General features: G+C 47.4%; 1 protein-coding gene across 1 annotated transcript in view; it reads right to left on the reverse strand.

Moving 5' to 3' along the window:
- Positions 1 to 13943, reverse strand: part of GCN1 (GCN1 activator of EIF2AK4) — a 57450-nt gene that overhangs the window by 36159 nt on the left and 7348 nt on the right. Inside the window, exons 3-16 of the mRNA XM_019467288.2 lie at positions 12329 to 12392; positions 11686 to 11817; positions 11064 to 11172; positions 7366 to 7464; positions 7145 to 7279; positions 6208 to 6276; positions 5982 to 6090; positions 5440 to 5514; positions 4715 to 4843; positions 4133 to 4183; positions 3749 to 3847; positions 3357 to 3530; positions 1674 to 1826; positions 436 to 528 (exon numbers count right to left, since the gene is read on the reverse strand). Coding sequence (XP_019322833.2) covers positions 436 to 528; positions 1674 to 1826; positions 3357 to 3530; positions 3749 to 3847; positions 4133 to 4183; positions 4715 to 4843; positions 5440 to 5514; positions 5982 to 6090; positions 6208 to 6276; positions 7145 to 7279; positions 7366 to 7464; positions 11064 to 11172; positions 11686 to 11817; positions 12329 to 12392 — 1491 coding nt within the window. The remainder of the gene's footprint in view (positions 1 to 435; positions 529 to 1673; positions 1827 to 3356; positions 3531 to 3748; positions 3848 to 4132; positions 4184 to 4714; positions 4844 to 5439; positions 5515 to 5981; positions 6091 to 6207; positions 6277 to 7144; positions 7280 to 7365; positions 7465 to 11063; positions 11173 to 11685; positions 11818 to 12328; positions 12393 to 13943) is intronic.

Below are 13943 nucleotides of genomic sequence, written 5' to 3' on the forward strand. Positions count from 1 at the left end.
TTTAAACCTACATTTAAAGATCAACTGTTCCTTCTCTGCCGGGAGAGAAACCAGTAGTTTTGTGTCTCCTGGTGGGGGAGTGCAGCCAGCCACACTCCACCATAGTTTCTCAGCTGCCTTGTAATAACACAAGAAAACCTCCGAGACAGCACCAATTACCCAATCAGCTATAATTAAACCTAATACTGCAGCCTCACAACCATTAGCACTCTGTCTCCACAAACTCCCCCATTCCCCAGCCTTCCAAGCCCCACAGGGGTGCATTCATTCCCACGGCGGCTGACGGCCCAGCTGCTGACCACAGCACTCTGGTCCAGTTTTTGCTTAGCTGACTGGTCGAGGCAACAGGCAGTCAGGGAAGGGTCCTCTCTGAAGACCCGCCAGAGAGACTCGGGCCCAACCTCAAGTTCAAGAAAGTCCAACTAAGTCACTCACCATCCTCTGAAGCCATGAGCAGGAATTTCTCAGAAGTGAAAATCTGTTTCTTCTCATCTACAATCAGCTGCCAGAAACCACTCAGTTTGGCCTCTGCAAGAAACAAAAGGTCACTCCATGACATAGCTCACTCCATCTGCCAGGGTTGGTCCCCTCCATCCTGAAGCTGCTGGGGCCAGCTACGTGGACAGACCCTGCTTTGCAGCAGGCAGCAATGCTCCCCCAGCATGGATGGGTCACCCCTAGCCTCACTGCCCACCTCCTCCCCATTCTGAGAACTAACCAGTCCTTCTGGTGTCAATGCCTACATGAAAACCATCTGCTGCCTACAGAGGCCCAGGCAAACATATCCCACCTGAAGTCCCACCTACTCCAGCTGCCAAGCTGAAACACTTGTTCACACATCGTGCTCTCCCTGGCTGAGGCTGATCTGAACTCACACCCTTCCAGCTGGTGAAATCCTTCCTTCAGAACCCTAGTCCAAAGGCTCCTTTGTGAAGCCTTTCCTGACAGCCAGCACCTAAACCAAAAGGAATCCCTTCTTCAAAACTGCTTTACTGCCACATTTTACCTCAAACAACGGACATACTTTTGCATCTCCTCTCACTAGAGTAAAGCAGCTTAAAATTTGTGGAATCGCGGTCATGTTCATCTCTGCCTTCCTGCCAAGGCAGCGCAGAGTTCTGGAATTTACACAGACGGCACCCAATGGTATAGAAGAGCTGAACTCCATTTCTAACCACAGGAATAAGTTCACATATGTCTGCAGCCAGAGTAGGACATGCACTAAAGCAAGCATGGAATACCAGGAAGCCACAAAAAGAAAGAGAAAGCTCTTTTGGTTGTGCCAATTTGGAATCTTTTCCAAGGCATATTCAGTATCTTCAGTAGAAGAAGACTGGCTAGGGGGAAGCTTTTCAAGGTACACTCTAAAAAAGTCCCACTATACTAAACCCAGGTCAGTCTGGACATTATATACAAACCCTGTCCCAGAGCACTTGAGCAAAAGTGCAAAGGAGGACAGTGACAAGAGTCACTGGCCGTATTCCCATCTCCTGGTGTGACCCTAAGATTCATCCCTGCACACATCCCTAGTGTGACCCTGAGGCATCCCTGTGGCTGCCCAGTGTGGTGGTGACCAAGCTGATCCTGTGAAATCCTAAACATCAAGACACTCCTCCCAAGGACTCTGAATGAGGCGTCATCTGCTACCATCCTGGACAAGCTTAGACCCTTACCAGCCTGCGAGTCAGCCACCGAAAGCTTCGAGAGCAGCAAGGCTGCAGCCACCCCTTCAGTGACTGTGGGAACCTGAGTGCTCTGGGAGGCTGCCTTCTCCACTGTCTGGATGAGCAAAGGCAGTAAGTCCAGGGCCTGTAATAGTGTGTCACCTGTGGAGAGAGGACCAGCACTTTACAAAACTCCTTGTCAGGGGTGACAAGATTACTCAAGAAAGGAATTATCCACTGAGGTCTGAAATGCTAAAGCCCTTCAGTTACCCTGTTAAATGCTGTGAAGTAGGGGAACTAGAAGTAAACCCAACAACCACAATGTTAGAGCTAGAAGGATCATTGCAAATCCAATAGTTCAGTTATCCGTTTGATGGGTAAGGAAAGAGACGGAGACAGGTTAAGTAAGTTGCCCAAGGGCACATAGCTGGTCGGAGGAGAGCCAGGGCCTATCGCAAACCTAGCAATTTCTTTCTGGGGCTCTTCCCCTACACCAGACAAGCTCACGACCCAAATTCCAAAACCAGAACCAACCTATTGACCTATTAACTAAACCCACTTCATTAAAATTAAAAAAAAAAATTTTTTAAGTAGAATTGTTAAAAAGTACAGCTAAACCGATGTTTTCTTAACTATTAAAGCGTTATATAAGAACATTCTACAATAAAACACATATTTCATTTGGATGAGGTCATGCATTTAAATCTAAAAAAATGTTTATTTTAATGGCTTCTTTTATATTATGTGTACTTTAAAAGTGGCAAGTAGAAACAGCTCAAGCTGAAGAGACTAGTTTAAACCAAGTCTCTGCTATCTAGAACTCAATCTAAATCAAGATTGGTCAATGCAGCAAAACTGTAAACTGACATAGAGAGTACAGGCCCTGTAGACAAGGGACACCCTTCTGTGGAGTCTCCTAGACATTTCTTTAAACACAGCTCATCACAAGCGTAAGCTTTTTAAAAAAACAAATACTAGCCTGGGGTGCCTGGGTGACTTAGTAGGTTGAGCATCCCACTCCCGATTTTGGCTCAGATCATGATCCCAGGGTCATGGGAGTGAGCCCTGTGTCAGGCTCTGCACTGAGTGGGAAGCCTGCTTAAAATTCTCTCTCTCTCTCCCTCTGCCCCCCTCCCCAGCTCATGTCCTCTCTCTATAAAAATTAAAAAGAAAAAAATTTAAAAGAAGTATAGCCTATACAAGAGGTAGAAATTAACACTAGAGATTTCTACCTTGGAAATCAAGGAGATCACAGATCCTATGCAGATTGGAAAGTTTCCCCCAGCTTTGCCTGGGAAAGAGGTAGATGCCCATGCCCAAATGACAGGTTTGTCAGCCCTGAAGAAAGGGCAGTGCTTGCTTTCCAGTAAGTCCAACGTAAAGTATCCATGAAGTTGGACTTTTTCAATCAGCCAACTCACAATCCCTTGCCCATGATTTCAGATAATATAGTGACAGGTTCTAGTCCTGGGTCCTCTCTGAATGAAGCTTTGTAACTTGAAGGTGTGATATGGGAGAGAAGTCAAAGTCTGCTGTGAAGACTGGGCACTGATCCAGGCTTTGTGGATGATTAAGCCCGAGGCTCCCAGAGGCTCAAAGAAGTGGTGCAAAGTAAGCTGGACTGAATGAGAAAGCTGGGGACGGTGACAATGCCCAGAAGACTCGGTCACCCCTGCAGGGGAGGCATCTCACCTCGGAAGCAGGCCAGCATGCACTGCAGGTAGGCATGCCGCACTGCAGAGGTGGAGGTTTTAAGGCTGAAGGCTTTCTTGAACCATTCGGTGAGCTTCTTGGGCACTTCCGTGGTGAACCGGTTACACCAGAGAGCCAGGACAGAGACAGCGTGCACCAAGGTGCCTTCATGAACTAGGGCAAGAAGCAGAAATCCAGTCAGTTCAGCATCTCAGGCCCATGTCCAATCGCTGCCACCAGCACCCGAAAGCAAGCAAGGGTACGAGGGGGAGGAAGCCGTGATGCTTCAGGGGAGGTCTGCCTTCAGAAGGGGTTCATGGCAGGCAGCTCTGGCTGTGAAACCGGAGTCAAGAGGGGATCCAGACTGCATCCTTACCATGCTGCACAGTTACCTTCTTGCTGGAGGAACGGAATGAACAGCTCAGCCACAGTCCCATTCAGGACTTGACTAGAAGGCCCAGACACCACGTGATGACTGACACTCCCGATCCCTGTAAGGCAGGGGATTTCCTGCTCAGCACAAAACCACAAACACAGGAGTCTTCCTGCTGCTGCCCACTTCCCTAGCGGCCATGCCTCTCCCCTGGCCATTAGTGCCTTTCCCTCAATCCCCCCTCCAGATGACCTGCCTTTTAGGGAAGCCAGGCCTCCCTCTCGCTAGACCCAAACAAGTCCCACCTGCCACACAGGCAGGCAGCAGAGTCCTGGAAGCCAGGCTGCGATGTCCAGGATTATCAGAGGAGTCAAGATCCAATGACAGACCCGCCTTACTATACCTGAGAGGACGCTGATCTTCTGGGCTACAATGGTCAGTTTTCCCTCCGAGCCTGAGAGGAGAGACAGCAAAGATTCAAACTCCACGTCTGCCACGTTTCCCATGGGGGTGACTAATGTGGTCATGTGTGTGACACCAAGAGACAGCTTCTGATTCCAGAAATAGACTTTCTATTGTGAAGCTGGGTTTATAACATTTCCTAGACTTTTTCCTGATTAGAACAGTAGTTTTGCTCTTACAGAAAATTTGAGAAACAAAAAATATAAAGGAAAGCATTTAAAACTCACCCACATGCCCAATACCCAAAGACGTTATGAACATTCTGGGGTATTTCCCTCTAGTGTTTCCCTTTATGCATACGATAATGTCTACGCTTAAAAAAAAAAAAAAAAAAAAAAAAAAAAAGAGATCGCCCCCATCTACACTGCCCTGTGCATGCTTATGTTCACTTCCCATGTCTCATTCTACTGAGAGCCTTCTCCTGGCCACACGGCCTTGACATAAGCACACTCAGAGCCCCAAGTCCCAGGCAGGTTCCGGCCCCACAGGTCAGCCATTCTCATGGCCAGGAAGGCTTACTCACCACCAAGGATAGCAAACAGGTGCCTGGTCAGGGCTTCTGTCGCAGAAGAGTCACTGCACTGGCGAGCCAGGTTCCGCAGTGCCAGCACAGCCTCATCCATCAGGCGGGGACTGTTGGACTTGAGCTGACCTGGACACAGAGAGCTGCAGCTCAGAAAGTGCTGAGAGCTGAGGATCCAAGCTTTCATCTTTGTCTTTCCATGTTCCTAATTCTTCCATCCATGAGCTCGGTGTTCTCGTTATAAAGAAGCTCGGGGCACCTGGGTAGCTCAGTGGGTTAAGTGTCCAACTTTGGCTCAGATCACGATCTCACGGTTTGTGAGTTCAAGCCCAACATTGGGCTCTGTGCTGACAGCTTGGAGCCTGGAGCCTGCTTCGGATTCTCTGCCTCCCTCTCTCTCTGCCCCTCCCCTGCTCACATTCTTTCTCTCTCTCTCTCCCTCTCCCTCTCTCAAATAAACAAACATTAAAAGAGTATCAAGAAAGAAATTTTGCAAATGTAATTTCTTTCTTTCTTAAGATTTTAAAGTAATTTCTACACCCAACATGGGTATCAAACTCACAACCCTGACATTAGGAGCTGCACACTCTGAGCCAGCCAGGCGTCCCAAATGTGATTTATTTCTAGACTGAGCTGTCCCTGCCCTTTTTCCTAAAATAATTGGGAAAATACATCCAAAACCCCAGGTGCCATCCCAGGGGCTGGAGAGGGGTCAGGATACTCACTAGCCAGTCCTTTCACGATGTCCAGGGCATACTGGCTGAGATCAAGAGTCACTGACGCCAGCAGACTGGAGATAGCTAAGGAGGACAGAAAATACACACCATGTCTATATTAGGTATAAATGTCTACTTCTGCCCTAGTCCCCAGCCAATGCGCCGCACCAAAGCAACCATTCTTCATCTCCATAAAGTCATGTGAGTGGTCACACCTTTGCCCCTATAGTTTCAAGTGCCACCTCCACAACAAGTTCAAACTGTCTAGAGCAGAGGTTCTTCACCTGAATGGTTTCCAGAAGGTTCTTGGACCTCTAAAATTGTTTGCAGTATTCCAGGCCAATATACTTTTGTACGTCCTTTTAGCAAGAGGGCCCAGGACTTTCCACATATTCTCAAAAGGGTCCCTGATCTCTCTCCCAAGGTCCCAATGAGGTAAACAGTGAATACATCCTTCACCCCATCCCCACCACTTCTGCGGCCAGGCACCAGAGATGCAGCTCATCAGGCAACCCAGCTCCCTCCCACCATCCTGTCTGGCAGCGACCTACTTTCAATAACATTCTCTGGACTTCTCAGTAAGGACTTCTGTATGGTGGGCAGTATCAGATCCTTAAATTCCGAGTGAGACATGTATCGGAGCAGAGGGGCACAGTTATCCTACAAAGAGAGTCAGGCACCCAGACTTCATGGGAACAGACCAAGAATACAGGACAGCTCTGAATAAGAATTTAAATGGGATTTAGCTTGTCCAGGTAAGGTCTACTTCTCACTCACCAATAGATACTTCTGAGGCTTTACTTTGCTCATCAGGATGTTCTTCATATAAAAATCCAATAGGGCACTCTACAGAGTACAAAGACTGGTCAGACCAATATTCTGAGTATCTCATCACTGGCCTTAAAGATCCCTTTTGTGGGAGTGCCTCTAAAAACTACAAATCCATAAAAAATAAAATACATACATGCATACATGAACAAATAAAATACAAATCAGTGCCTAAATTTCAGCATCACATACGGAGGGCTCATTGATCATACCATTCATCATTTTAAAACCTTCCACAGCTTTCCAGAGCTGCTAGGATCCAGTCCAAAGTCCTTGGCCTGGCTCCCAGGCTGCCTGCTGACCTGCGGCTACCACTCACACCTCTCCAACCCCACTCACTTCCTCTGCCTGGCTTTCTCTGCCCAAAATACCCCTCCTCACCTCCTGACCTTGCTAACACCTATTCACCCTTTAAGTTTCTTCAATAGAGCTGTACCCGTGACCCATGCCCTGTCAGGTGCCCCAACATAGAGTATTACTGCTTCCTGGCCCTTTCCTTTGTAGCTCTTATCACAGATACAATCAGACGGCCTGTCTGTCTGATGGCAGACTCCTCACACTCAGTTCCCCAGAAGCAGGGATCACACCTCCCTGGATCCCTGCTGCAACCCCAACAACTGGCTCAGTGCTTGGCACATAGCAACTGCTCAGCTGTGGGAGACTAAATCATTACATGAACAGGCAAATTATCATCCCAATAACTATGCCAGGATTCACCCCAAGCCAGAGCTGGAGGGAAAACTTTGCGAGCTCCTCAAACTTCATATACCAGGGAGAAAGGACAGAGTCTCATAGGAGAAAACCAACAGGCTTCAGAGAAGGCCAGGGGCTGGGGCCACAAGGACCAGATAAGATCCCCCTCCTCACTTCCAGTGAGTCCACCTGCCTTGTGCCGGTTGACCACATCCATCTCCTTGTGGCTTGTGCAAAACTGCACCAGCAGCCCCAGCATGCCTGCATAGTTCTGGTTGGGTTCCAGGCTGAGAATGGCTGACAAGTACTGCTCCACCAGCCCGGGGTTCTGAAGAGGAAAGTATAAAGCAGGTGTGCCACATGGTGGAGGGTGGCACAGAAGCAGTGTGCACCACCCACTATGCCTCCCATCACCTCTTTCCACAGCTTGCTGAGCTTCTTCACAGCACCATCGACGGCGTGCCTGTGGGAGCCACCCAGCACCTCCAACAGGAGCAGGCACTGCACCTCGACCTGTCAGGGCCGGGACAGGTTCGAGTCAGGACATGAAACGTGAGTGGAGGCCCCCTGACCCTCACCGCCTGCCCAAGACCTTCATCGGGCCCGCTCAACTCCAGCGAGAGCCTCTTTCCTCCCCCACCCCCCCAAATGGCCCTGTCCCAGAATTACATCTGTTCACTCGAACACGCCATTAATAAGTGTTGAGCACCTAGGAGTCAGACAATGAAAACACACAGAGAAAAGAGACAGACATGGTCCCTATTTTCATGCACTTTAGAGTCCAGAGAGAGAAAAAGATACTACAAAATAAACACACAAGAATATATAATTCCAGTGAGGTAAGTCTCATGCAGGAAAAGGATAAGCATCCTGTTTCATATCTGCCTTGACTTTTCCTTCATTAATTCCACAAATACTTACTGAATACTGACTAAAGGGCAGGCACGATGCTGGGCACTTTGGATATGGAAGTGAAGACCGACAGGATGATCCCAGACTGTGGAGCTCACTGTCCAACCCAGAGTGAAACACATAATAGGTGCTCAACTAAAAAACCTCAGAGACTTTATGTGCCACAAACACCCATCACTGGTGAGCAGTCTGAATTACTACCCTAACAAAAAGCATGTGCTTAAGAAGTCGGCTGTACTCCATTTGCACACGCACAAACCAACAGGTGCATGAGGTTCTTCAAAGGCCTACTAATGGTCATTTTTGTTGTTTACTGTCTCTTACTATAAAAAAAACAGTAAACAACAAAAATGGCCACCAACAGAGGATTAGTTATATATACTGCCATACCTCCACACAGAGGATCAGTAAACAGTCATAAAGAATGATAAATTCTTGGGGCAACTGAGTGGCTCAGTCAGTTGAGCGTCAGACTCTTGATTTCAGCTCAGGTTATATCATGATTCGTGGGTTCAAGCCCCACATCGGGCTCCATGCTGTCAGCATGGAGCCTGCTTGGGATTCTTTCTCTCTCTCTCTCTCTGCCCCTCCCCCACTTATGCACACACGTGTGCTCTCTCTCAAAGTAAATAAATAAACATTTAAAAAAAGAAAGAGGGGCGCCTGGGTGGCTCAGTCGGTTGAGCGTCCGACTTCGCTCGGGTCATGATCTCACGGTCCGTGAGTTCGAGCCCCGCCTCAGGCTCTGTGCTGACAGCTCAGAGCCTGGAGCCTGCTTCCGATTCTGTGTCTCCCTCTCTCTCTGGCCCTCCCCCCGTTCATGCTCTGTCTCTCTCTGTCTCAAAAATAAATAAAAATGTTAAAAAAAAATAAAAAGAAAAAGAAAAAAGAAAAAAAGAAAGAGAGGGGCACCGGGGTGGCTCAGTCGGTTAAGCATCCGACTTCAGCTCAGGTTATGATCTCGTGGTTGGTGAGTTCGAGCCCCGTGTGAGGATCTGTGCTGACAGCCCAGAGCTTGGAGTTTGCTTTGGATTCTTTGTCTCCCTCTCTCTCTGCCCCTCCCCAGCTTATGCTCTCTCTCCAAAATAAATAAATAAACATTTTTAGAAAATAATAAATAAACAGAAAAACAAAAAAACCTCTTTATATGCTATGCTGGAACAAATTCTAAATCTGCTTAGAGAAAAAAACAAGGTGAAAGAAAAAAGTATGTTCAGTATGCTACTATGTAAGAAACCCTGTTCAGCAGTATATACGGAGAATGTATCTACACACATAAGGAATTAGTAATAGATGGACCCAGGTGGCTAGGGAGGGAAACTGGTGTAGCCTTCTATGTCTGTCCCATTTTGAATTTTTTTTTTTTTTTTAATTAGAATAGCTTTTTAAGCTTGCTGACACCACATTCAGAACTATATTGCTGTTCCTCTCCTGAGAATATTCTAACCCCTGATCTGGGCATGATTTGTTCCTTCATATCCTTCAGGTCTCTGCTCATATGATGCCTCCTTTGAAGCCTCCTCCCACTGTCACCCTGCACCACACTCTTTCCTTCTTCCTACTGCTGTGTGACCTTCGTCTTACCATTTCTTAGCAGACCTGTGTGGCATCTACCTCCTCCACAAGAGTGTAAGCTCCATGAGGGCAAGGTCCTCTTTCCTGTTCCCAGCTCTTACTGCAGCTCCTAGAGAAACTGAATGAACTACGATCTATGTGTATGGTTGACATCGGCAACGAGTAAAGGAAAAACCCAGATTCGAGACACGGGAAAAATAAACACGGTCTCATGCTCCTGATGCATTCTGTCCCACAAAGACAACACTCCAGAGTTGACCCCTGCCACTCGTTAACACACAAATATACTTACCTACCTGGGATAATAAGAAATCACTGGAGATAAGCCAAGGAGGGAGCCCCTGGTAAAGCATCTTAAAAAGATGATTTTGGTAGCAATGAAACCCACACTCTGAAGGGGGTCCAATTCCACTATCCATTACGTATCAGGTTTCAGTGTTCTTACCCTTCAGGCAGTCACTGATGGCCACTCCATAGTCATCCCCAGAGGATTGCTGGGTAAGCTCCCAGGGACGAGCTCATCAATGTGTCTTATTAAAAAGCTGCTTCAGGGAGAGGTGCTACAGTTTTCCAATGCCTCTCATTTACCTGCACAGCCCTCTGTAACGTTCCACAGCCCTTTCACACCTCGTCTTGAGCCCCTCTTCACGACAACTCATGGAGGTGGATGGGGTAGGTGGCACTTTTCCCCATTTTGCAGAAATGGGAAACAGATTCAGAGGTTACATATATGGCCAAATGTCATGGCTGAGAATCAGAACCATACCTCGGGTTCCTTTTGTTTTTTTTTAAAGTTTATCTATTTTGAGACAGAGAGACAGCACAAGTGGGCGAGCAGCATAAGCAAGGGAGGGGCAGAGAGAGGGAGAAAGAGAATCACAAGCAGGCTCCACGCTGTCAGCACACAGAGCCCAACACAGGGCTTGAACCCACAAACCATGAGATCATGACCTGAACTGAAATTAAGAGTTAGATGCTTAACCAACTGAGCCACCCAGACGGCCCTAGGGCTCCTTTTCAATGAACCATAAGACCATTCCTCTTGCCCTCCATTAAGCATATCTAGATGTTCAAAAGAACCTCCCAATCTGGCCTATTGGGCCACCTCTGGTTAGCAGACATGTTGAAAGGCAAGGCAGAGAAGGTGGAAGAAGCAGGCACAGAACAGGTGGAGAGAATTAAAAGATCAAAACACATGGCAAGAATTCTGTTCCATTAGCCAGTTCGACACTGAAATCCAAACACAGGGAAAGGAATGATTAGCCAGAAAAAAAAAATAATAATAATTTACATTACTGCATTTTCTAATTTACTTGCTTTCTCACTGTCTTCCCTGCTCTGGCCTGTCATGTCCTCCACGTATGCCCTGAAGGCAGGAATTGCCCATCAGTGTATTCCCAGAGCCTAGCACCATGCCTGACAGAGAAGCTCAAACACATGTGATGGACAGACGGATGTTATTATGTTGTACTCACGTCCATCCACTAGCATCACACATTCGTGACAATTCAGAATGCTTGGTCACCAGCACCAAGAAGAGCACTTGGCCAGAGAAGGTGCTTCAACATGTCCCAACTCTGCGCAGAGAGCTGACTGCCACTACTGCAAAGACCCATGGAACCTACCAGTTTGTTCCAGATGTCTCCTTGACGCTTGGCTCTCGAAGGAAAGGCAATGCGCACCAGTAGGCAGGTCCAGGACAGGGCCAGCAAGGCAGCAGAGCCGCTACTCTTACTGCAGGGGGCAGGGAGGCGAAGGATGAGTGCAGAGCAGGAGCTTCCACCTTGGGGACAAATGCTGACCGCAAGGCCCTGCCTGGCATATAGGACCCTCCCTTGACCTACACCTGGAGAGAACTTGAAACTGTTTCCTCATAAATCATCTGTAACAACTCAGGACAAGGAATGCAGAACTCAGCAGCCAAACTCCCACCTCTTAGCACTCAACAACCATAAAAACAAAAAAGATGCTTTCCCCTATTCAAACAGTGTCCAGTGGGCATTTGGTTTCCCTTCAAAATGGCCTTGCTTCCACTGGTTTCCCAACCCTCTTCCTCAGGAAAGCCGTTTGTCCACTGAGCCTGACATCCTGGCTCCTCCCTCCACACAGCAGGCAGACTGCTGGCACCAGACTTTCAGAGAGGAAAGACAGACATGCTCACACCTGCTCCACACAGGTCATCTGCACCAGCTTCTCCCGAATAGGACCCCGCCAAGCCCTGGTAGGCCACACATTTTATCTCTTTACCTGGGGACACCAGCTTTGGAGCCAATGCCTGAAGACTGCAGAGAGTGCAGAAGGTTCTTAGCAGTGGCTTCTGGCTGTGCCTCAGCCAACTGCTGGATGGCAGTCTGCAGGGCCCTGCGGGAGGCTGCATCTCTAGAGGAACGAATGAAGTGGAAAGGTGAACACTGGGCGCAAGGGCAGGGCAGCTTAGGCCAAGCGCTGGTCTTTCTCAGGAAAATTGGATTGTACTATATATTCCAGTGGATCACAGATGATGGGATTAGGAAATAACCAGAGAAATCCACCTCCTCCTGGAATTCTGGAAGCAGCTAACAAGAGCAAATGAGCCATCAGAGCTGTAAGGGCAACACCAACATTTATGGACCACTTACTACGGACCTCAAACCAGGCCAAGTGCTTTTACACGCATGACTGTTTATGGCGTACAGACTCATGACGTGGCAGGCACTGTCCCAGGAGCTTTACACTTACTAATTACCACCTATGTGGTAAACAACAGCACAATCCCCATTCTGCAGATGAAGAAAACGGAGGCACAGAGAGGCTAAGGTGACACCTCTCCAAAGCCCAGCCTCTAACCGCTGTCCTGTACCACCTCTCTGCACAAAGGGCTGGAGGCACAGGGTCTTCAGTAGGGACTCACCTGTACCGGTGTAGAGTCAGGCAGAATAATTTGCAGAGCCCTTTCACTGCTCCCTCTGGCAGATCTGAAACCAAAGATCACACACAAATTAATCAGTAGAAACTACTTCATGAGCCCCTGCTTGAGCCAGGCATTCTGCCAGACATAATCTCTACTCACTGGACACTTCCCATAAGTTGGAGATAGAATTCCCTGGAGGAAACAACAGCAAAATCGTACTCCAGAAAAACACCTGGTATAGAAAGGCTGTCCAGCGGACATGTGTTAAAGGAATGAAACTAAGACGATGTTGGTGGCCTCAAAATCTAACATGCTGGCAAGTGACACTTCTGGGGCACTGGGACTATTCTGCTTCTTGACCTAGGTGCTGGTTACACAGGTAGTCAAGTTTGTGAATATTCGGCAGGCTGTTCGCTTATGATACATGAACTCTTCTTTATATAGTTTCTAATAAATAGTTTTTAAAAATAGGACAAAGTTTGGGGCACCTGGGTGGCTCAGTCAGTTAAGTGTCCGACTTTGGCTCAGATCATGATCTTGCGGTTCGTGAGTCCAAGCCCCGCATCAGGCTTGTTGCTGTCAGCATGGAGCCTGCTTGGGATTCTCCCCCTCTCTCTCTGCCCCATCCCACCCTAAGTGCACGCGTGCACTCTCTCTCTCAAAATAAGTAAATAAACTTTAAAAACTTAAGTAAATAAACAAATAAAAATAGGACAAAAATTAAAGTATTCTGAGGGATCTGAAAAAGGCAGAGCAGTTCTAACTAGAGTGGCTTCCAAGTTTCTAAGGATACACAAGCTTGGCCTAATAGATTCATAGGCTACGCAAAAATGGAAAGAAAGGGATGTACATGCTGAGTGGTGTTAACATGAGCAAAAGTGCAGGGGCAAGAATGCATGAAGCCCATCAGGACACATGATGAGGAAGAAGAGAAGTAGTAACACCCAGGACTTAATCAGCACTCACAAGGTGCTAGGCCCTGCTCCAAGCACTGACACACAGTAACTCATTTAATCCCTGCAAGATACTTGTATTACTGAGGTCACTTTAAGATAAAGGAATGTTGGGGTGCCTGGGTGGCTCAGTCAGTTAAGCTTCTGACTGTTGATTTCAGCTTAGGTCATGATCCCACGGTTTATGTGATCAAGCCCAGTGGGCTACTTGGGACTCTCTTTCTCTCTCTGCCCCTCCCCTGCTCATGCACATGTGCATGCTCTTTCTCTCTCAAAATAAACTTAAAAAAAAAAAAAAAAAGATAAACATGAGTCAGAGAAAGATAAATATCATATGATTTCACTCATTATGTGGAATTTAAGAAACGAAACAGATGAACATAGAGGAGAAAAAAGAGAGGTAAACCATAAAACAGACTCTTAACTACAGAGAACAAACTGAGGATTACCAGAGGGGAGGTGGGTGAGGATGGGTAAATGGGTGATGGAGAGTAAGAAGGGCACTTGTAGTGATGAGCACCGGGTACTGTATATAAGTGATGAATCACGAAATTCTACATCTGAAACTAGCATTACACTGTATGTTAACTGGAATTTAAATAAAAACTTGCCACTAAAAAACTATATACAGGCCAGCCGAGTGAAAGAGAAACTTTGGTTGT

The sequence above is a fragment of the Panthera pardus genome, unplaced genomic scaffold (assembly GCF_024362965.1).
Source record: "Panthera pardus isolate Hobbes unplaced genomic scaffold, ASM2436296v1 HiC_scaffold_15, whole genome shotgun sequence".
In the NCBI taxonomy this organism is placed as follows: domain Eukaryota; kingdom Metazoa; phylum Chordata; class Mammalia; order Carnivora; family Felidae; genus Panthera; species Panthera pardus.